The sequence below is a fragment of the Mustela lutreola genome, chromosome 5 (genome assembly GCF_030435805.1).
Source record: "Mustela lutreola isolate mMusLut2 chromosome 5, mMusLut2.pri, whole genome shotgun sequence".
Lineage (NCBI taxonomy): Eukaryota > Metazoa > Chordata > Mammalia > Carnivora > Mustelidae > Mustela > Mustela lutreola.
The window spans coordinates 71,198,524-71,222,683 of record NC_081294.1 but is presented as its reverse complement, the minus strand read 5'-3'; the positions used below and the strand labels follow the sequence as shown (position 1 = coordinate 71,222,683).

Here is a 24,160-nt window from a genome sequence, read left to right as displayed (position 1 = left end):
TTTACGCTAGATGACATTTGGACAGAGGAAGGTGGAGTGGTATGGGCTTTGGAGTTGGAGTGAATTCTGGGTTCTAACCCTGGCTTTGCACCTTACCAGATACTGAACTTTGGGCCATGCTGCCACCTCTTCCCCGAGCATCAGAGAGGTCGTGAGGGAGACACCAGAGGGTGTGTGGGTGGTACCAGACAGAGGCGGGCCACTCTCGAAAGATCTGATCAGGACTTCTGAAGCCACTACCTGTTTCACGTGTCCTCCTCGAACCCAGAAGTCCTGGCCCCAGCTGCTGCTTCCTGCGAGTAGCATGTGGGGGATGTCCTTCAGGCCAGCTGGCCTCCTGCTGGGCTTACTTACTTCCATTCAGCCCAGGTCCTCTCCCTTAATCCTCCCACACTCCTTCTTAGGCCCCTCCTCCACCTCCCCTGCCTCCCAAAGAACTCCTCAGTGTCTCAGGGTCCCCACAGGCCAAAGTAAAACACAACCATCATCAGGTCTTGTCACTGTCTTTATTTCTGGCTTCCAGTTTGACAAGTCAGTGAAAGAACACATTCAGTGACCCTTCCCCCCAGGCCACACACACCCAATGCAACCTTCTAGGCTGCGCTTCTATATATTATTAACTCTTTGATAACATATTTTATTTCTTAATTTTAAATACAAGGAAAAACAATAAATTACTCTTTGGCTGAGGGCCAGCTGCTGCGTGGCAGACAAGAGCAGCTTCTCTGGCCCTCTCTCCCGTCCTGTGTTGGCCCCAGGACCCCAGTGAGGTAGCAGAATTTTACACACAGTGCTTATTCCCAGGGACTCCTAACACCCACATCGTCGGGCCCCCAGCTCCAGGTTCTGGAGGCAACAGTCCCTCCCTGTCCCCAGCACAGACAAACACACTTATTTAAATAACACACAATAATAAATAAGGCTAAGAAGAAATGTGCCTGGGATGCTGCTGTCTGCCTTAGCCATGCCTGTGAACAGCAAGGCCCCCTCCCACTTGTGTCTGCCAAGGCAGCTCCCATTGTAATGCAGGGGTTTGGTCTCAGGAGGGGGCAGTCCTGCCAAGCAGTGTTTCTCTCTTGTCCTTCACGGAGTGTAGAGCCACTGGCTGGGCTCTGCGTGGTGGAGGCAGGTGGCACAGGCTGAGATCCAAGCTAAGGAAATCATGTCTCCCTCCCTCCCTGCACCCTATCCCAACAAGAAATCTGTGACATCTGAAAGAAAAAATGAATCTGTAACTTAAATGGTCAGGTCTGCCTCTGTGAATAAGAATGCGAGGTTTTCATGCTTCATGGGAAATTTCCATGGCGAAAAACACTCCGTGCGTAGGTGAGCAGGTTTTTCACCAACTGGATCACTTCAATTTTGGTGTCCTTACTGGAGATCTGCTGCAGGACAAAGAGACCGGCCTGTTAGTGGGATGCCAGAGTGAAGGTGACCAGCCCTCACCAGGGGCTTTCCAGGAACCGGCTTCTTTAAGCCTCACAAAAGCCCCCATGAAGTGGGTACTGTTATTACCCGCATTTCATGGATGTGGAAACTGAAGCTCAGGTAGGAGTCAGGAGCCCATGAGCCCGGATCCTGGAAATCCCAAAGGCTGTGTTGCTGCAGCCACAGTGGACCCACCCCCCGAGTGGACGCTTGCCTTCTGACGCTCACCCAGGTTCCCCTAGAGCTCCCAGGACTGGCAGGAGTGAATGCAGGGCTGGGGGTACAGGGCAAAGGGCCTTACCCCTGCCGAGGTATCCTGATGACACAGTGATCTCAGCAACCTCTGGGTCCTGTGGATGGCACTGCAGTTGGAGACACTGGTCAGAGATTCCAGAGCTGCACAGTACTGCAGGGAGAAGAACACGGGGGTGTTAGGCCCTGCCGGCTGCCCCCCACCACCCCCACACTTTCACTGAATCTACAGAAGAAAGAGGCGGAGAGCCCTGCTAGAGGTGGTGGGAGGGCTCCAAACTGTGAGCAGCTTTTGAAGCTCACTAGGAATCCCCAAGGCATGTGAGTGCCACTCAGAGAACACCAGCACAAGACCTACAGCCTCAGCTCCGTCTCCCACAGTGTCCAGGGGGTCCTTACCATGCTGGTGGTCCGGTTGATGCTCCACACCATGCTGCCATTGCAGAGGGATGCCTGAGGGAGCAAAAAGGCAGTAAGCCCCGGCCATGTCTCCACAGGGATCCGCCCCCACAGGCATCCCTGCCTTAGCAGAGAGCCAGGCCTGGGACCCCCCAGTGTTCCTGAGCTTCACTTCCTGCTCTGCATAGTCAGTGAGACCATTGCCCAGGGCCCTGGGGCTGAGAGAGAAAAATCTGAGGGACACAACCCGTAAGGGACAAGCCTTGTGTGAAGCTTTCTGCAGCCAGGGCTGCAGCAGAGAAAACATCTGACTGGTCAGTTAAGACACCTCCAGGGAAGAGTCAGGATGGCGTTGGGGGAGGGAGGAAGGGGTGGCCAGCTCAGTCAGATGGGGAAGGGTGGAGGCTAGTATATAAGACCCTGTCTTCTGAATTGGGGAACACTGCAGTTTGGAGCATAGGTGCTGGGTATCAGCCAGGCCTGATCTGAATCTGGTTTTAACCTTAACGAGGCTTAGTCAGTCAAATAGGGTCATCACACCTGCCTTTGGAGGTGGTTGGCAGTGATGGAATGAGATGAAAAGCACCCAGCAGTAGGCTTGGCACACAGTTATTGCCCAGAAAGTATGAGCCGTCACCACTAGGGACAGGAGCTGACTACTAATGAATCCTTCTGTAAGAATGGGCTTATCCAAAATGCTGTGATTAGTGACCCCATTATTCCATTCAAACCAGATGGGAAATGCTAAATAGTCCTAGAAGAGTGCTGGTGCCTCTCTGCTTTCCTCTTCTTGAATGGTTGAGTAGGAGCTGGCCATAGCAGGCAGGGCCAGGCCAGGGGAAGAGATGGTCCCTGGGGGCTCCACCAAAACCCTTTATGGGTCCATCCATACTGCTGCCCCCCACCCCTGGCTCTTGTCCCTCATGGCTGGGTGCATCCTGGTCCATGGGGCTTCTTACCACTGGGCCCAGCCTTCATGGCCTGAGCCATGACCAGTAACCTCCAACACCCTCAGAGCTAGGGCCCTGGCCAGAGGGTACTCACCTGATTCTGGGTGATGTTGGCCAGTTCCTCAATGAGCTCCTTGGTGGTTGTTAAGTTATGCACAGGACCTGGGGAGGCAAGGCCACTAAGGCAGGTGAAAGCAATGATCACAGTCAACCAGAGCGCCATGGGGCTGAAAGCCAACACAGGAGGATCGAGGAGCAGACTCGTAGGCTGGCCTAAGCTGAGTGGCTTGTGGCCTTGGCCTCTTGCAGCAGCTTTTATAGGCCAAAGTGATGACGCCTCCAACCCTGGTCTCCGCTTTGTCGAGTACTATCTAGAAACCACATCTTTACTCATCTTGATTTTACTTTGTGGAAAATCCAGCGTCGCACAAAGGAAAGAGTTTGATTTCTTGTGGACTTATGATTGAGAGGGGTCTAGAGCTCTTCCCAAGATATGGATGTGCTTACTCCAGGGGTGAGTGAGAGGGCCCTCAGGGCAGCTTGGTGTCAGCCATGCCAGCCGGAACTGCGGCGGTTTTGCTTGGGTAGCTACCCGGAGTATCTGCCCAGCACCTGTCCTCAGACCCTTTTGGTTTACAAAAGTGTTTGGGAACAGAAGTGTTCGGTCGACAGGGCTATGACTACAGTCTACCAGATGTGTGAATTTGGGGGTTTTGTTTTTCAATGAACTGGTCTCTCATACTTGATTTGGATACAAAACTCGTTCTTTTTCTTCCACCCGATTCCCTGTTGGCTCCACTGTGGGAAGGACTGTAAGAGGTTCAGATTCTCAGGTCTCCAACGAAAGATCCAGTCAGAGTCAGGGATCCTTCTGTGACCTCTTCCCCCCCCCCCCAAGATTTTATTTGAGAGAGCATGGCACGAATAGGGGGAGAGGGAGAAGCACACTCCTCCCTGAACAGGGAGCCCCTCGTGGGACTCTATTCCAGGACCCTGGGATCATGACCTGAGCCAAAAGCAGACACTTAATGACTGAGCCAGCCAGGCATCCCAGGAACTTTTCTTTTTAAAGTTGCTTTGGAGCGCCTGGGTGGCTCAGTGGGTTAAAGCCTCTGCCTTTGGCTCAGGTCATAATCTCAGGGTTGTGGGATTGAGTCCCACATGATCTCTGCTCAGTGGGGAGCCTGCTTCCCCCTCTCTTTCTCTGCCTGCCCCTCTGCCTATCTCTGTCAAGTGAAATCTTAAAAAAAAACAACAACAACAAAAAAACTTAAAGTTGCTTTGATGATAATTTTGAGCATGGGGAGCCTAAACACAGAGCCTCCAACTCAGGCCTTCAGCGTGGGCCCATCCTGATGGGAAGCCCTTAACCAGCTAGGCTGGTAGGAAGCCCAGGTTGGAAAGTGTAACTGTTCCCAGTGCCACTGAGACCTGGGGCAACCGCCTCTGTCCACCAGTGTCTGTGGGACAAAGCTGTCATCCCTGGAGGACCCAGGGGCAACCACCTCTGCCCACCAGTGTCTGTGGGACAAAGCTGTCATCCCTGGAGGACCCAGGGGCAACCACCTCTGCCCACCAGTGTCTGTGGGACAAAGCTGTCATCCCTGGAGGACCCAGGTTTATGCAGACTGAAGGCTGTGGAGGGCAGCCTGCCCCCACTCCATGGTTCCCCTGAACAGCCTCTGCCGGGATACTGCAAATAGCCATTTGCCTGCTTCTCCCTCCTTTCTAGAGTCCTCCAGAAGCCCCTGCAACAGACACCGCATCATTTGCCTATTGAGTACTGATGTCAGGGTGTCTCCCTCACCCACTTCCTCCCCTAAACCAGTGCCTCCCCCTCCAGGCCCCTTCTCTGCCCTCTCAGGCTCCCTTTGTCCTACTCCTGGTGAGGCTGAACCTCCTCACAGGGGGCTCGCAAGTAGTGCTTCTGCTCCTGCTCCCAAGCTTCCCAGCCTTGCCCACTCTCTCCTCCCACCCTCTCTTTTGGCCAATTCCCAAGCTTCCCAGCCCACGTGTAGGCCCCAACACCCAGAAGCCAGCCCCTGCCCCTGGCCGGTGACCCAGTGGCTGGAGCACTGTTACTTGGCTGTATGACACCTCTGCGGACCCGGTTCCTCATCTGTAGAATGGGGTCTCCGTGTTGAGGGAAGGAGCAGGGAACTGCCGTGGGATGCAGAAGTCCCAAAGCTCTGCACCAAGATGAGTCAACGTCCCCCAATCCCCAGGACCAGCCAGACCGATGTGCGGAGCGGTGGGCAGGCGCGCCCCCGCGCGTGGGAGAAGGCAAGCTGGCTGGGCGGTCGCAGCGATGGCCCGCGGAGATAGGGGCCCGGCCTTATGTAATGGGAGATGGGGCTGATAAACGGGATCCGCACTGCTTGGCCCTCCTCCGCGGCCTCAGGCGGTGGCGTTGCCCAGGGGAGGGTGAGAGCCTACAGCCGACTTCGCCCAGTTAAGCACCCGCCCCCGCCGCTGGTGAGCTAAGGTCCCAGGCCGGGCGAGGAAGCAGCCAAGGCGGGACCGATGGCACCCAGCGCCAGGCGGGACGTGGGCCAGTTGCACACGCCGGACCTCCAGCGCTCCAAGCACCTGCGCGCAAGGGCGAGGGGGGCGCGAGGCCAGCCACCTGCTCCTGGTGGGGTGGGGTGGGGTGGGGGTGGGGATCTGCTGACGCTGAGGATGCAGCCCACCCTTTGTCCCAACCTGCCACCAAAGGCATCGGGGCCGCCTCATCTGAGCGGGACTCGGGAGACCCGTTCTGGCCTTCAGCCCCGAGATAAGACCCCCCTGGCTACGTCCTCCCTCTCTGTTCGGACTTCTTGACTTTGAGGGGACTCCATTCACACCTCGGATGACTGTGGTCAACACAAATTATGAACGGGCTGCTCCACGCCCTTGACACGCGTGGATGCTTGTAACTGTCCTACAGGCGTGGGCGAAAGATCCCGGCCTCGCGGGTGCCGGACCCGCGCTCATGGGGGTGGGGGAACCAGCCTGGGAGGAACCTGCGAAGGGAAGGGCGGGGTTGGCGGCCTCAGGGCCTTGCTCTATGTTTGGGTCTGATCGCTGGGGTTGAGACCGCCCCGCCTCAGGACGAGCCCGCTCTGCGCAAAGTTCCACGAAACATCCTTTCCCAATTTTCTCCCACGTTGTTTCGCCTTTGGAGAGAAAATCTCCCCAGTCCGTGGGAGTAAGGATTAGGCGGGTTGTTTTTAATAATTTTAAAATACCTAACTTAGTAGATTTTTATATTTATGAAGGTTATACGTGTGTGTGTGTGTGTGTATGTGCATTTAAAAGAAAAATTCAGGGAGGTTGATTGTAAAAAACAAAACAAAACAAACAAACAAAAACCACGACAGTTTTGAGTATGAGTTCCCCCTGGGTCTGTTGCATTTCTGTATGACTTGTGAATGAGGCACTAAGTGCCCTTCTTCATTCCTCAGTATCTTTTTAAGGATGTTTGTATAAGGAACAGCCTTGGACACAGCAGCATAGCATCTTCCTCACCAACAAAAGGCCTGCAGACTTACTGTCCATTGTTAAAACTTCATTTTCCCTAAGCTCAGGCTTCTTTTCCTGCAATGCAACCCACTGGGTACTCAGGTGTCGGCTGGCTTCCTTTGTACCACACTGTGAGAACTGGGGTTCTGGAGGACAAAATTAAAACAATAATACTGTCCTTGTACATAATAACTTCTGCGTCTCTGTTCTCCAGGTGTTGTGTCTTCTGCCAGCATTCAAGAACTTGTTAACTTGTTACCACGCAAGTTAGATAAAATCTCAGAGCCTTCAGTTGTTGACAAACAGCCCACCTCCCTCCGGCCACCCCATTAGGTTATTCTCTAGAGGAACCATGATTTAAACTCTTTCTTTTGGTATTTGCCCCATCCCTGTTTCTAAATTTCTTGGTTTTCATGTGTAGGCATTTTCTGTAGTTTATGAATATTTAATTTTCTTTCCTCCTTGCTATCCTTTTTCCATTTGCATCCTTCCCTTTTTCATCCTACTAGTACAGTAGATGAGAATTTAGCTCAACCAGAAGCCTCGTCCTCCATTTGCATAATAATACCAGTGTATTCAAAGCTGGAACATGTCGTTAGCTATGATTGATTGCTTTTATTTCTCCTCAGATCTCTTTTCCTCTGGAGTCCTAATGGGTTTTTCCTATTTGCTTCGTTTTTTTTTTTTTTTTTCTTCTATTTCTCTGTGATATGACCCTAAATTCCTGTCTGCTTTTATAAATCTCTTCTCAGCAGATTTGGGTAAATGAGTTATTCTCAGAATCTTATCTTCTTGGGACAGTGTGCCCTAGAGCGTGTGGACCTGCTCCTGCTGCCCTGGACAGCGCCCTCTGAGAGCCGGTGAAGGCTGTCATCCTGCGGTCCCCTGTTACCGCTGCCTGGGACTTTCCTTCACCTCTCCCCTGTGCAACCCTCCTGATCTTTGCATCCCAGGTCTTCCTCTTTTTGGGGAAACACATCCTAATAAACACAGAATTTCAGGCATTTTTTTCAGAATTGCAAATGCCATTTTTTTCAGAAATGCAAATGCCTTTGCTTTTGCATTCTGTCTCTCAATATTGCCATTCAGGAGTCCAAAAGCATTTGAATCCAGATCTTTTCTAACTCTCTCTCTGGAAATTTGTTGGAAATTTTCTGAGCTCCCATGCTCCAGCCATTATGGTGATGCATCTCTGGATAGTTTTGTTTTCATCTATAATGCCAGATGCACAGGGGACCCTTTTAAACTGAAAACATATTAAGTTTTGGGTAATCTTCTTTCTTGTGAAAAAAATTAAAACTTCTATTATTTTATTTTATTAAAAAATGTTACATAAAGTCATTGTTTAAAAAAATTTATTTTCTTTTTTTTTTTTTTTTTTTTTTAAGAGCAGCTTTAGATTCACAGCAAAATTGAGCAGGAAGTCCAGAGTTACCATACAGCCCTGGCTGCACACAGATATGGCCTCTTCAGTTACCCACATTCCTTGCCAAAGTGGTACATAAGTCTATAGTAACACATCATTATCACTCAGAATGCATAGCTTACGTCAGTATTCACTCTTGGTGTACATTCTGAGTTGTAACAAATGTATAATGGCACGCATCCACTGTAATAATGTCATACGGAATATTTTCACTGCCTGCAAAATCCTCCTTTGTGCTCGAGGAGCTGTTCTACCTCTTTGTCCTTCTTTCCCTCCTACCCCTGGCACCACTGATCCTTTACTGTCTCCATAGTCTTGCATTTTCCAGAATGTCATATAGTTGGAATCATACAATGTTCAATATTTTCAGATTGGCTTCTTACATTTAGTAATATGTATTTGAGAGTTCCTTCATGTCTTCTCATGGCTTGATGACTCACTTCTTTTTAGAGCTGAATAATATCTGTGATCTGGATGTACCAAGTTCATTGACACATTAGCCTACTGAAGGATATCTTTGTTGCTTCCAAGTTTTGGCAATTATGAATAAGGCTACTGTAAACAAACAAACAAAAAAGGCTACTGTAAACATTGTGTACAGGTTTTTGTGTGGGCCTAATGTTGGGATCATTTGTACAAGTACCAAGGAATGTGATTATTAGGTCATATGGTAGGAGTATGTTTGGTTTTGTATCTTCCAAGTGTCTTCCAAAGTGGCTGTACCAATTTGGATTCTCATCGGCTCCTGTCACTCAACAAAGGGCTTAGTCTCACCATCCTGAGATCATGACCTGAGTTGAAATCAAGAGTGGGACTCTTAACCAGCTGGGCCACCCAACTGCCCCAACTTATCATTTCTTTATTTTGTGGATTATGCCTCTAGTGTTGCACGTAGAAAGTCATCACCAAAACCAAAGTCATGTACATTTTCTCCTATATTCTAGAAGTTTGATAGTTTGTGTTTTATATTTAGGTCTGTGATCCATTTTGAGTTAATTTTTGTTAGAATGTGTAAGATCTGTTTGTTTCATTTTTGTTTTTTGCACGTGATTATTGAGTTCCTGTACTATTCACTGAAGATTATCTTTGCTCCAGTGAATTACTTCTGTTCCTTTGACAAAGATCAGTTGAATCTATTTATGGGGTCTCTTTATTCTGTTCCTTTGACCTATATGTCTAGTCTTTTCCCAGTGCCACACTGTCCTGTTAACCGTAGCTTTATAGTAAGCTACGATATAATGATGTGATTTTGGGTAATACCAGTTCTTCAGCTTTGTTCTTCTCCCTCAATATTGCATTGTCTATTCCAGGTGTTGTGGCTCTCCATCTAAACTGCATAATTACTTTCTTGATATCTTCAAAATAACTTGTTGGGATTTTGATTGGGATTGATTAACTCTATAAATTAAGTTGGGAACAACTGACATCCTACCAATATTGAATTTTTCCCGTCCATAAACTTAGACTATCTCTCCATTTACTTAGTTCTTTGGCTTATTTCATCAGGATTTTGTAGTTTTGGGGCACCTGGGTAGCTCAGTAGATTAAGCATCTGCCTTTGGCTCAGGTCATGATCCCAGGGTCCTGAGATCAGGCCCCATATTAGGCTTCCTGCTTAGCCGGGAGCCTGCTTCTCCTTCTCCCTCTGCCTACCACTCTGGCTATTTGTGCTCTCTCTGTCTGTCAAGTAAATAAATAAGTCTTTTAAAAAAAGGGTTTTGTAGTTTTCCTTATACAGATATTTTATATATATATATATATATATATATATATTTATATATATTTTAGATTATGTATATTTCATTTGGGGGTTGTTAATGTAAAAAGTTTGTGTTTTTAATTTCAAATTCCATTTGTTTATTGCTAGGATATAGGAAAGTGATCAGCTTTTGTGTATTTTGTGTATCCTAAAACACCACTATAATTGCTTTTTAGTTCTAGGTTTTTTAAATTGATTCTTTTGAATTTTCTACTTAGATAATCATGTCATCTTTGAACAAAGACAGTTTCACTTCTTCCTTCCTAATCTGTATACCTTTTCTCTCTTTCTTTCTTTATTTCTTTCGGTCTTATTTCATTAGCTAAGAATTCTAGTACAGTGTTGAAAACAGTGGTAAGAGGGGATATCCTTGCCTTGTTCCTGATCTTTGTGGAAAAACTCTTGAGTTTCTTGCCATGAAATATGATACAGTCTGCAGGTTTTTGTAGCCTTTTATTTTTTTAAAGCAAGTTGAGGAGCTCTCCCCTATTCTTAGTTTCTTTAGAGTTTTTTTCATGACTTCGTCAAATAGATTTTGTCAAATCCCTTTTCTGTGTCTATTAATATGATCATGTGGTTTTTCTTCTTTAGTCTGTTGATGTGATAGATTATATTAATTTATTTTTGAATATTTAACCAGCTTTGCCTATCTGGGATAAATCTCACTTGGCTGTGGTGTACAATTCTTTTTATACATTGTTGAATTTAATTCACTAACATTTTGTTGAGAATTTTTACAACTATCTTCATAAGAGATATTGATGTATAGTTTCCTTGTAATGTTTTTATCCATTTTGGTATTAGGGTAATGCTGGCTTTATGGAGTGAATTAGGAAGTATTAACTCTACTTCCATCATCTGAAAGAGATTGTAGAATATTGATATAAGTTTTCCTTAAATGTTTGGAGAATTCACCAGTGAACCCATCTGGGCCTGCTGCTTTCTGTTTTGAATTTAGTATTAAATTTCTTTAATAGTTATAAGTCTATTCAGATCGCCTCTTCTTGTGTGAGTTTTGGCAGATTGCATCTTTGAAGGAATTGGTCTATTTCATCTAGGTTATTAAGTTTGTGGGTAGAGAATTGTTCATTGTATTGCACTGTGTTATCCCTTTTTTTTTTTTAAGATTTTATTTATTTACAGAAAGAGAGAGGGGAAGCAGGTTCCCCGCTGAGCAGAGCCTAATGTGGGGCTCGATCCCAGGACCCTGAGATCATGACCTGAGCCAAAGGCAGAGGCTTAACCCACTGAGCCACCCAGGTGCCCCTATCCTTTTAATAATGTCCATGGGGTCTGTAGTGATATCCCTCTTTCACTTATTGGTAATTAATGTCCTCTCTTTTTTCTCTTAGTTAGCAAGGCTAGACAATTATTGACTATATTGATCTTTTCAGAGAACCAGGTTTTGGTTTTAGTGATTTTCTCTATTGATTTCCCATCTCTAATTTCATTGATTTCTACTCTAATTCTCATTATTTTGGGATGCCTGGGTGGCTCAGTTGGTTATGCATCTGCCTTCAGCTCTGGCCATGATCCTGGGGTCCTGGGATGGAATTCTGCATTGCTCAGTGGAAAGCCTGCTTCTCCCCCACTGCCTGCTGCTCCCCTTGCTTATGCTCACTCGCTCTCTCTGACAAATAAATGAAATCATTAATACTCATTATTTCTTTTCTTCTTCTTACTTTGGATTTAATTTGCTCTCCCTTTTTTCTAGTGTCCTAAGGTAGAAGCTTGGATGTTTAATTTGGATCTCTCTTCTAATATACGCATTTAATGCTGTAAATTTCCCTCTTTGCACTACTTTTACTTCATCCTACAAATTCTGATAAGTTGCATTTTCATTTTCCTTATAGTTCAAAATATTCCTTAATTTCCCTTGAGATTACTTCTTTGACCTATGTGTTACTTAGGAATGTTTTGTTTAATCTCCACATATCTTGGTATTTTTCAACTTTCTGTTACTAATTTCTGATTTAATCCTACGAGGTAGGCATTGTATGATTTCTACAGATGGTGTCCAACTTAAATTGGCATGTATGACTTACGATTTTTGACTTTATGATGGTGTGAAAATGATACACATCCAGTAGAAACCACATGTCAAATTTTCAATTTTGACCTTTCTCCAGCCTATCAATATGTGGTATGAGGTAGTCTTGTGATGCTGAGCAGTGACAGCTGTATCTCCTAGTCAACCACAATCACAAGCATAATCGACAGATACACTTCAAATCATTCTGCACTCATACGACCATTTTAGTTTTTATTTTCAGGATAGTATCTAATAAATTACATGTTTTGTTTAACAGTTTATTATAAAATAGGCTTTATATTAGATGGTTTTGGCCAAACGTAGGCTAGTGTGTTTTGAGCACATTTAAGGTAGGTGAGGCTGAGCTCTGTTGTTCCGTTAGGTGTATTAAATGCATTTTTTATTTACAGTGTTTTCCACTTACAATGGGTTTATCAGGATGTAACCCCATTGTAAGGTGAGGAAGATCTTTATTCTTGTAAATTTTATTGAGGTGTGTTTCATGGCTCAAAATGGTGCTCTATCTTAGTGAGCTTTTTATGTGAGCTTAAGAAGTATGTGTATCGGGGTGCCTGGGTGGCTCAGTGGGTTAAAGCCTCTGCCTTCAGCTCCGGTCGTGATCACAGGGTCCTGGAATCGAGCCCCGCATCGGGCTCTCCGCTCAGCGGGGAGCCTGCTTCCTCCTCTCTCTGCCTGCCTTTCTGCCTACTTGGGATCTCTGTCAAATAAATAAATAAAATCTTAAAAAAAAAAAAAAAAGAATGTGTATCTTGTTGCTAGATGACATAATCTATGGGTGTCCATTAGTGCAGTTGATTGATGGTGCTCATGAATTCAACTATATCCTTACTCATCTCTGCTTGCTAGATTTATCCATTTCTGATAGAGAGGTGTTGAAATCTTTAGCTATAATAGTGTATTCATCTGTTACTCTGTAGTGGTATCAGTTTTTGCCTCCTGCACTTTGAAACTCTTGTTTAGAGGCACACATATTAAGGGTTGTTATAGCTTCTTGGAGAATTAACCCCTTTATCATTATGTAATGCCCTTTTTTATTCCTGATAACTCTCCTTGGTCTGAAGTCTGTTTTGTGTGAAATTATTATATTATTAATATTATTACAGCTACTCTTGCTTTTTAAAATTAGCATTATCATGGTATATCTTCCTCTATCCATTAACTTTATTTTAGATTTGTTTTTATATTTAAAATCAATTTAGGGCGCCTGGGTGGCTCAGTGGGTTAAGCCGCTGCCTTCGGCTCAGGTCATGATCTCAGGGTCCTGGGATCGAGTCCCACATCGGGCTCTCTGCTCAGCAGGGAGCCTGCTTCCTTCTCTCACTCTCTATCTGCCTGCCTCTCTGCCTACTTGTGATCTCTGTCTGTCAAATAAATAAAATCTTAAAAAAAAAAATTGTAAAAAAAATAAAAAATAAAATCAATTTATAATTGGTTCTTGTTTCTGACAGTCTGTAAATAATGGGTGCATTTAGGCCATTGGTGTCAAAGTGATTATTGATACAGTTGAATTCATATCTACCATATCTATCTATTGTTTTCTATTGTTGCCCTTATTCTTTGTTTTTCTTTCTTTTAAGATTTATTTATTTTAGAGAGAAAAAGGGAAAGAGCATGAGTAGGGGGAGGGGCAGAAGGAGAGGAAGAGAATCTCCAGCAGACTCCCGGCTGAGTACAGAGTGTGACTCAGGGCTCAATCCCACATGGCCTGGGCTGAAGGCAGATGCTTAACCAACTGAGCCATCCAGGTGCCCCCCTCCCAACTTTGTTTTTATTTTTGTCCAGCACTCTTTTCCTCCCTTTTGTGATTTTACTGGAGCACTTTATATTATTCATTTTTTTCTCCTTTATCAGTATATTAGTTATACTTCTTTTTTACTTTTTTTTGTGATTGCTGTATAGTTGGCAATATATGTTTACAACTAATCCAAGTACATTTTTAAAGTAACACTGTCCTGCTGGGGCACCTGGGTGGCTCAGTGGGTTAAAGCCTCTGCCTTTGACTCAAGTCATGATCCCAGGGTCCTGGGATTCAGCCCCGCATCGGCGCTCAGCTCAGTGGGGAGCCTGCTTACCCTTCTCTCTCTGCCTGCTTCTATGCCCACTTGTGATCTGTCAAAAAATAAATAAAATCTTTGAAAAAAAAATAACATTGTCCTGCTTAAAGGGTAGTGTGAGTACCTTATAACAAAATAATCCTGATTTTCTCCCTTCCTTCCCTTGTCTCATTGTTGGCATTCATTTAACTCGTACATAAGTATGTATGCTTATGTATGTATATATGTATATATTTATGCTTATGTATGTATGTATGTATACTTATATGTACATACATGTAAATATAAGTAATCAAATGCATTTTTGTTGTTACTTCAAATAGATTGTTATATTACATTAAGAATAAGAAAAATGAACATTTTTATCTGGCCCTCACCATTTCCTCTCCAGTGTTCTTCCTTTCTTTATATAGATCTGAATTTTGTCATTTTTCTTCTCTTTAAAGAATTTTTTCTTTAACATTCCTTGCATGGCAGGTCTACTGGAAACAGATTGCTTCAAATTTTTTTTTTTCTAAGATTTTATTTATTTACTTGAGAGAGAGACAGCGAGAGAGAGCATGAACGAGGAGAAGGTCAGAGAGAGAAGCAGACTCCCCATAGAGCTGGGAGTCCGATGCGGGACTTGATCCCGGGACTCCGGGATCATGACCTGAGCCGAAGGCAGTCGTCCAACCAACTGAGCCACCCAGGCGTCCCAGATTGCTTCAAATTTTATCTGTTTGAGGAAGTCTTTATTTCTCCTTCAGTTTTGAAGGATAATTTTACAGGGTACAGAATTTTAGGTTCAAGGAGTTTTTTTCCTTTCAAAATTTAAAATATTTCACATTGCTCTCTTCTTGCTTGCCTGGTTTTTTAAGAAAATTAGGCATAATTCATACCTTTGTTTTTCTACAAGTGAGGTTTGTTTGTTTGTTTGTTTCTGGCTTCTGTTAGGATTTTTATTTTGTAAAGATTTTATTTTTATTTATTTGAGAGAGACCGTGAGAGAGCATGAGCGAGAAGGTCAGAGAGAGAAGCAGACTCCCCGTGGAGCTGGGAGCCCGATGCTGGACTCAATCCCAGGACTCTGGGATCATGACCTGAGCTGAAGGCAGTTGTCCAACCAACTGAGCCACCCAGGCATCCCCTGTTAGGATTTTTTTCTTAGTTTTTTATTTTCTGTAGTTTGAAAACGGTATATCTAGGTATATTGGAGTGGGGGCATTTTTCATGCTGGGTGGTCTCTGAGCTTCCTGGATCTGTGCTTTGGTGTCAGACATTAATTTGGGAAGTTTCTCAGTCATCATTGTTTCAAATGTTTCTTCTCTTCCCCTCTTTCTCCTCCTTCTGGAATTTTGGTTATGCTTACATTACACCCTTGGTCATCGTCCCACAGTTCTTGTATATTTTCCTTTTGTTTTTTCCCCAGTCTTTTATTCTCGCTTTTTAGTTTTGGCAGTTTCCATTGAGAAGTCCTCAAGCTCAGAGGTTCTTTCCTCTGATGTGTGCTGTCTGTCAGTAACCCCGTTAAAGTCAGACATTCTTTTTTGTTACATTGTTTTTGAGCTCTAGCATTTCTTTTATTGTTCCTTCTTAGAATCTTCATCTCTCTGTTTATGTTGCCTATCCGTTACTGCATGCTGCCTACTTTCTCTGTTAGAACTCTTAGCATCTTTTTTTTTTTTTTTTTAAGATTTTATCTATTTATTTGACAGAGAGAGAGAAAGAGCACTAGCACGGGGAGCGGCAGGTGGAGGGAAAAGCAGGCTCCCTGCTGAGTAAGGAGCCTGATGTGAGCCTCCATTCCAGGACCCTGGGATCATGACCTGAGCCAAAGGCAGGTGCTTAACCAGCTGAGTCACTGAGATGTTCCTAGGACCCTTAGCATCTTAATTATAGTTGTTTTGAACTCCTAATTTGATAATCTCAATGTCATGGCCATATCTGAATCTGGTTTTCATGCTTGCTGTCTCTCTAGCTGTGTTTTAGTCTTCTTAGGATGTCTTATCGTATTTTTCTTGATGGCCAGACATATGTTTGGTAAAGAGAACTGCTATGCATAGGCCTTTAGTAACGTGGCAGGAAGGTGTGTTGGGAAGGGAAGTGTTTGACAGGCCTATGAGTAGCAGGATTTACTCCTAGTGAGCCTGTGAACTTCACTTCACTCATGCTTCTCAGTCCCCCTGGGCCTTGTGGGACACAGGATGGCTAGAGTGGGCTGGAATTAGGTTTTTCCCTTTCCCCACCTGGAACTGGGTATTTCTCTTCTTCCAGGTCAGTTAGGTTAGGCTTTGATTAAATAGATTATCCTGAAGGCAGACCTTATTGAGAAGAAACAGGATGCTCTGACTTATTTCAAAATGTTTCATTTCCCTTCCCCCTGCTGGAAGCACAAGGGGATTCTTTTCTCACAGTCACTGAGAGAATATGCTGAGAGCTCCTGGAAGCAAACCTCAGAAAAGAATGGAGGCCCCCGATGACTGAGCCTCTTGAATTTATATCTCTCAGCCTTGTCTGTGATGAGCCTCCAGCAATTCTTCAGCAAGAGTGCAAGTTTCCCTACCTCAACACTGGTTCCTGCAGAGTAGTTTTATTTTTATTTCTAACGTCTAAGTTCCAATCACATGGCTCAAAAATCAAAACTGTATATGTGAAAAAAATTCAGTGGAATGCCTCAACACCTCCCCCCCCACAAATAATTACTTTTATTAGATTTCTGGTGTATCCTTTCTGATTTATGTAAGTATCAGAAACTGTTAACATAGGGTTTGATTTTGCTCTCCTTCTTGCATACGATGTAAGGTCCTCTACACCTTTTGCATCTTGCTTTTTCTCATGTATCATTTTTTTTTAAGATTATTTATTTATTTATTTGACAGAGAGAAATCACAAGTAGATGGAGAGTCAGGCAGAGAGAGAGAGAGAGGGAAGCAGGCTCCCTGCTGAGCAGAGAGCCCGATGCGCGACTCGATCCCAGGACCCTGAGATCATGACCAGAGCCGAAGGCAGCGGCTTAACCCACTGAGCCACCCAGGCGCCCCTTTTCTCATGTATCTTTATAAGAGGATCTTACTATATTCACACTTAAAGATCTTAGAACATTTTTTTAACCAACTGAGCCACCCAGGCGCCCCTTGGAACTGTTTTTTGAATTATTTTTTATGACTGTTTTGTCTACATTCCTTCTGTCTTATTGGGACTACCATGGGAGCCCTCTTATTATATTTTTTCCCCTTATTTTCCATCTAAAATTTTTCTCTGGGAAAATATAAGAAATATATAGAAATATAGAAATATATAGAAATATATAGAAATATAGAAATATAAGATTATCTCCCACCCCAAGGTATTATACTCTTCTCTGAATATGTCTGTGTATCTAATAGCACCATATTTTTGTTTCACTGGTGGGATATCTTAGTAATCTGAGGATTTTTACTGATAGTTTTTTGTTTTTTAAGTGTCTCTCTTCCTAGGAAGTCTTTATTTCCTTCAAGTTTTTTCTTTTTAATTTAATTTGATCTATTTCTTTCAGGTTTTTCCTGGATCAGGTAGTCCTGGATTCAGTGCTCATATTTAAGAGTGGGGAATTAATAGCAGATTGGAAGCTAGAAAGAGAGAGAGAATGTATAGTAGGGGTGGGAAAGTTCACTCTAAGGCTACTGGCTTTTTTCACTGGGGGACTTCCCATGCAGCTTCTTCAGGTCATTTTTTCAGCAGGCTGGGCAGATTCCGAGAGAAAAATCTCCCTGTGTCCAGCCTGACTAACAGCATTTTGGCCAATGGCAGGTCGAATGCTGGACGTGGGGGATCTCAGCATCTATTAATTGTTCACTTGGCGCCCTGATCTCAGCATAAGTAGGCCACCTTCGGCTGTGCCTAGTGCTTCTTGTTCCAGATAGCCTCTTTAGAGGAAATACACTTCTGTCTTCTGCTGGAGTGGAGACCTTCAACTTTGAGGAAAGGCAATGGAGATGGAATTGCTTTTTAAACCACGTTTTTTTTGTTTTTTTTTTTTTTTAAAGATTTTATTTATTTATTTGACAGAGATCACAAGTAGGCAGAGAGGCAGGCAGAGAGAGAGAGGAGGAAGCAGGCTCCCCGCCAAGCAGAGAGCCCGATGCGGGGCTCGATCCCAGGACCCTGGGATCATGACCTGAGCCGAAGGCAGCGGCCCAACCCACTGAGCCACCCAGGCGCCCCTAAACCACGTTTCAACCTATTTCCACCACTCCTCATCCAGAGGTGCTTGGTCTTCTGCCAGCCCCTGAGCGTGTGGGGGCATCTCTCCATCAACATGGGCTCTAGCTCTCTGTAGCTGCTCTGGATTCCCTTCTCTTAGTTTGGCCAGACCATCCGCCTGCAGTCAGTCTGCTTTCCACCGTTCAGAATGCTGTTGCTCCTGTCTTTTTCTCCTATTTTTGTGGAATTAAACCTTTTAAAAATTTAGGTTCCTGTCATTTTACCAGACCATCAGGCTGGAAATTACATGTCCGTTCATGTAATTTGAACTGACTTGACTTGAAATATACGCTTTCAGCGTGGAGAATTTGCTGAAGGGACAAGCACTGAGAAGCAAACACTAATCTTTGCACCCCGGCACAGATGACCCCTTAGTATGTAGTCACAGGCCTTTCTAAATACACATTCATATTTTGTGACAAACATGGGATAATACATGATGTAATTTCACCACCTTTTTTCACTTAAAATATCTGAAGAGCATTTTCCTTGTCAGTATTCTCCCCTTTAAAAAATTACACAAAAATGTTTTGTGGGAAGCACAGATATGCAAGGAAAGGAAAATACCCGATAATACCAGCACCCAGAAATAATTATCACTGTAATGGTAAGTTACTTTCTCCCTGAGCTAAAAGTGCAACCTTGGGGTGGCTCAGACAGTTAAGCGTCTGCTTTCAGCTGAGGTCATGATCCCAGGGTTGTGAGATCGAGCCCTGTGTCGGGCTCTGTGCTGGGTCATTAAGAGTCTCACCCTCCCTCTGTCCTTACCCTCTCAATAAAAAGGAGAGACAAGTGTTGGCAAGAATGTGGAGAAAAGGAAATCTTTGTGCACTGTTGGTAGACATGTAAATTGGTGCTGCCGATATGTAAACAGTATGGACGTTCCTTAAAGAATTAAAAAGAGAGCTACCATACGATTCAGCAATTCTACTACAGGGCATTTATCTGAAGAAAATTAAAATACTAACTCAAAAAATATGTGTGCCCCAATGTTCACTGCAGCATTATTAATAATAGCAAAACCTGGAAGCAACCTAAACATCCACTGATGGATGAACTTTTAAAAAAGATTTTACTTTTTAGAGAGAGAAAGGACAAGCAGGGTTAGCTGCAGGCAGAGGGAGAAGCAGGCTCTCTGTTGAGCAGGGACCCCAATGAGGGAACCCGATCCCAGGGCCCCAGGATCATGATCTGAGCCAAAGGCAGATGCTTAACTCACTGAGCCACCCAGGTGTCCTGATAGATGAGTTTTTAAAAACATATCATACATGCACCAGCACACATACACACATGATGGAATATTATATTATTCAGCCATAAGTAAGTAGGGAATCTTGCCATTTGAGACAAGATGAATAGACCGAGGTCATTAAGCTAAATGAAATGTCAGAGAATGACAAATATTACATGATCTCACTTAAATGTGGAATCTAAAAAATAAAAACAAAAACCAAAACTGAGGTCAGATTCCAGAGGTGGGGGTTGGATTAGTGGTAAAATGGGTGAAGGTGACCAACATCTTTACAAGTGAAGTTTTTGCTTTTAAGTATTCAGCCTCCTATGGGAGACATGTTTTAAACAAATAATTACAGATACTTAACACAACAATTATAAGTTCATTCATTCATTAAGTAAATGTTTATTGTGTGTTTACTATGTATATGCCAGGCACTAAACAAAACAACACAGTCCTCACCTTAGAGATAGATTCTAATATGTGGAGACAGATACATAGATACTATGTCATATAGTGACGAGTGCAATGGAAATGAAAAAAGGCAGGGGACAGGAAGAAAGGATACTTTATGCTATTCTATATGGGATGGTGAGGTAAATCCCCCCGAGCTTGGAGCAGAGACCTAAAGGAACGAAGGTTGTGACCGTGCAGATAGCCGGAGCAAGAGGTTTCCACACTAAGGAAGAGCAAGTTCCGAGTGCCTGCGGCCGGAGAGTGCCCACTGTGTTGCGGATTCGGATTTGCAGGAAAGCTGGTGGAGCTGGAAGGCCTTAGCGGGGAGCAGGGTGAGAGACTGTCAGAGAGGTGGGTAGGACCAGAGCTTATGAGCCTCGCAAGCCCTTGTGAGGACAGGGGCTTTCAGATAGGAAAACTAGAGGGCCAAGGAGGTTTTGAGCAGAGGAGTTACATGACTTGATTTGTACTTTTTCTTTTTCAGAAGAATTTTTTATTTTGAACTAGTTTTAGATGTATAGAAAAGTTGCAAACATAATACACGTTGGGAATGTCCTTATTCCCCCATAGCCAGCCTCCTCTAATGATAAGATCTTACCCACACATAGAGCAATTACCAAAGACAGAAAAGTTGATGTCGGCTTATTATTAGTAGTATTATTTTAAAGATTTTATTTGAGAGAGAGAGAGAGAGAGAAGAGAGAGAGACCATGTGCGCAAGCAGGGGAAGGATCCGAGGGAGAAGCAGTTTCTCTGCTGAGCAGCTAGTCCAGTGCAGGGACTCCATCTCAGGACCCAGGATCATGACCTGAGCTGAAGGCAGATGCTTAACTGACTGAGCCACCCAGGTGCCCCTGGTTTATTATTATTAAGTAAATTGCAGACCTACTTTATGATTTCCACATTGTTTTCACTAATGTCCCTTTCCTCTTCCAGGATCTAACCCAGGATCCTTCATTGCTTTTGGTCATTAGTTCGCTTTGGTCTTCCCCATTTCCTCAACCTTGTGTTTCATCACCTGACACTTGTCCACAATAGTGACCAGTTATGCTGTCACATAATTTGCAGGATTTTTCAGGACGCTGTCAGTTTCCTCAGTTGTGACCTTCCTCAGTTTTCTCATAGCTGGAGTTACACATTTTTGGTGAGAATCTCATGGGAATGACATTGCGTCCTTTTCTCAGTGCACCTCATGGGGTTCATGATGCCAACATGTCTTACTAGGGTGATGTCAGCTCTGACCACTTGAATAAATTGGTTTCTACCAGTTTTCAACCCTGTAGAGTTACTGTCTTTCCTTTTTATTTCATAGATGGGCTGAGGAGGCAGTTTGAGAATATATAATTCTGTGTCTCCCCAAATGTGTACCCCCTCATACTTGCACCCGTCAGTGGCTCTTGCCTGGAAGAGGCAAACTGTGGTGTTTGCCTGATGGTGACTTTTCAATATCCTTCTTTTCTTCCACATTCATAATTTGTAATTCTACTATAGACAAAAGTTGCCTTTGTCCCTCTTTAATTTATCTACTTAAGTACTTGTTTATATCAGTATGACCTCGTGACCCCAGTTCTTTCAGATTAGAGCCTGAAGTGGAATTGTCAGATCTTGTGGTGACGCCCTTTTGAATTCCTTGAGGAATTGCCACAGCAGCTCTATCATCTTACGTTCCCACTCACAGGGCGCAAAGATTTTGGTTTTTCCACATCTTTGTCAATATACTTTCTGGGTGTTTTTTTTTTTTTTTAAGATTTTATTTATTTATTTGACAGAGAGACAACGAGAGATGGAAAACAAGCAAGGGGAGTAGGAGAGGGAGAAGCAGGCTCCTGCAGGGAGCCCCGATGTGGGACCCGATTCCAGGACCCTGGGATCTTGGCCCAAGCCAAAGGCAGACGCTCAACAACTGAGCCACCCAGGCACCCCTTTCTGGGATGTTTTTTGCAAGCCATCCTAATGTAAGGTGGTACCTCATTGTGGTCTTGCTTTGTGTTTTCCTAAAGATTACTGATACTGAATATCTTTTCATTTGCTTTTTGGACATTGGTGTATTGTATGGGTTTTATGGCAGCACCCTTCTCTTGGTATTGCTTTCTGTCTTAGTTGGTTTGGACTACTGTTAAAAGAAGTACCAGAGACCGATATTTTTAATATCAGCAAGTGGCTTACACACGTTTGTTTCTGGAGGGAGGGAAGTCCATGATGAAGGCACTGATAGATTTGGTGTGTGGTGAGGGCCAGTTTGCTGGTTCATAGATGGCTGTATTCTTGCTGTGTCCTTACATGATGGAAGGAGTAACAGAAGCATTCTGGGGTCTCTTTTAAAAGGGCACTAATCCCATTCAGGAGGGCTCCATCCTCATGACCTAATTATCTCCCAGAGGCCCCGTGTCAAAATACCATCCAATTGGTGATTAGATTTCAACACATGAACTTTGGGGGACACATTCAGTCTGTAGTAGGAAGGTTAGGTTATTGATTTAAGATATTATTTTCTTTCTTTCTTTTTTTTTTTTTTAGAAGGTCACCAATTTCGCTTATTCTCCCATTTCTAGTCATAGGGTAGGATACTTCTATGGCCTGGAATTTTCTCTAGGATATTTTTGTTACTGGTGTCTTCTCTGTTTTTTTTTTTTTTTTTTTTAAAGATTTTTATTTATTTATTGAGAGAGGCAGTGAGAGAGAGCATGAGTGATGAGAATGTCAGAGGGAGAAGCAGACTCCCCGTGGAGCTGGGAGCCCGATGCGGGACTCAGCCAAAGGCAGTCATCCAACCAACTGAGCCACCCAGGCGTCCCTTCTTTTTTTCTTTTTAAATGTAGGCATTTATAGCTATGCATTTTCCTCTAAGCATTGCTTCCACTGCATTCCATAAGTTTTGGGTGTTGTATTTTCATTTTCATTCATCTCAAAATCTCTTATTTCCATTGTAATTTCTTTTCTGACCCATTATTTACTTAGAAGTTTTTTAAAAAAATTTTTACATGTATGTGACTTTTCCAAATGTCTGTCTGTTGTTGATTTCTAATATCACTCCATTGTTGGAGAACTTACTTTTTATTATTTCAGTCTTTTAAAATTTACCGAGGCTTGTTTTATGGCTTAACAAGTGGTCTACGTTGGGTAATGTTCCATGTTCACTTGAGAAGAATGTGGAATGTTCTAGAAATATCTGTTAGTTCTAGTTGGTTTAGAGTGTTCTTCAAGTCTTTTATTTCCTTGCTGATCTTCTATTATATCCATTATGAAAAGTGGGGTATTGAAGTTTCTAACTATTACTGTCAAAATGGTCCTTTTTTTCCCTTTTCATTCTGTTAGTTTTTGCATCATATATTTGACATTCACATAACTGTTGTTAGCTGCATACATGTTTATAATTGTTATGTCTTCCTGATGGATTGAACTTCTTATCATTATAGAATGCCATTCTCTATCTTTGGTAATAATTTTTATCTTAAAATCTATTTTGTCTGATATATTACAATCATTCCAGATCTTTGGGGTCCTATTTGCAAAGTATTTTATTTTCAACCTGTTTGTGTCTTTGAATCTAAAGTGTGTCTGATGAATCACTGACCTCTACCTCTGAATCCATTAATACACTATATGTTAATTAATTGAATTTAAATAAAAAAATAAAGTGTATCTATTGATTTGAGATATTGTATTGATAATGATAGTGTATAGTTGGGTTAGGCCTTTTTAAAAATTAATTCTTCTAACTTCTGTTTTCTGATTGGAATGTTCAATCCATTTACATTTACTGTAATTATAGATAGTATGGGATATACATCTGCCATTTTTCTATTCGATTTCTGTCAGTCTCATGCATTTCTGTTTTTCTTAGTACTCCATTATCACTTTCTTTGGTCTTAGGCATTGTGTTAAATGTTTTCTAGTACACCATTTTAATTACTTTATTTCTTTTTTTTTTTTTTTTTTTAATATTTTATTTATTTATTTTACAGAGATCACAAGTAGGCAGAGAGGCAGGCAGAGAGAGAGAGAGGAGGAAGCAGGCTCCCGCTGAGCAGAGAGCCCAATGCGGGGCTTGATCTCAGGTCCCCGAGATCATGACCTGAGCTGAAGGCAGAGGCTTTAACCCACTGAGCCACCCAGGCGCCCCTAATTACTTTATTTCTTTTGCTATATATTTTTTTGGGGGTTATTTTCATACTTGTTCCCCTGAGGGTTATAAATTGCCATATTAACTTAGATAAATATCAACCTAATTTATATTTCAAAAGCTCCTTTATAGTTCTGCCCTTTCCCCTTTATATTATTATTATCACATAAATTACATCTTAAATTATAAGCCCATCAATACATTGTTTAAATTATTATTTTATAAGAAAATTATCTTTTTTTAAATTGACATTCAAAACAAATAATGTATTATTTGTTTCAGGGGTAGAGGTCTGTGA

General features: G+C 43.2%; 1 protein-coding gene across 1 annotated transcript; it reads right to left on the bottom strand.

Annotated features, from left to right (window-relative positions):
• Positions 1 to 487: 487 nt before the first annotated feature.
• On the bottom strand, positions 488 to 4,025 carry IL13 (interleukin 13). Its single transcript, XM_059173467.1, is given in 5 exon segments — positions 488 to 1,385; positions 1,730 to 1,834; positions 2,080 to 2,133; positions 3,124 to 3,357; positions 3,360 to 4,025. Coding segments are annotated over 5 exon segments (546 nt in total). The 5' UTR covers positions 3,414 to 4,025; the 3' UTR covers positions 488 to 1,286.
• Between the last annotated feature and the right edge of the window lie 20,135 nt (positions 4,026 to 24,160).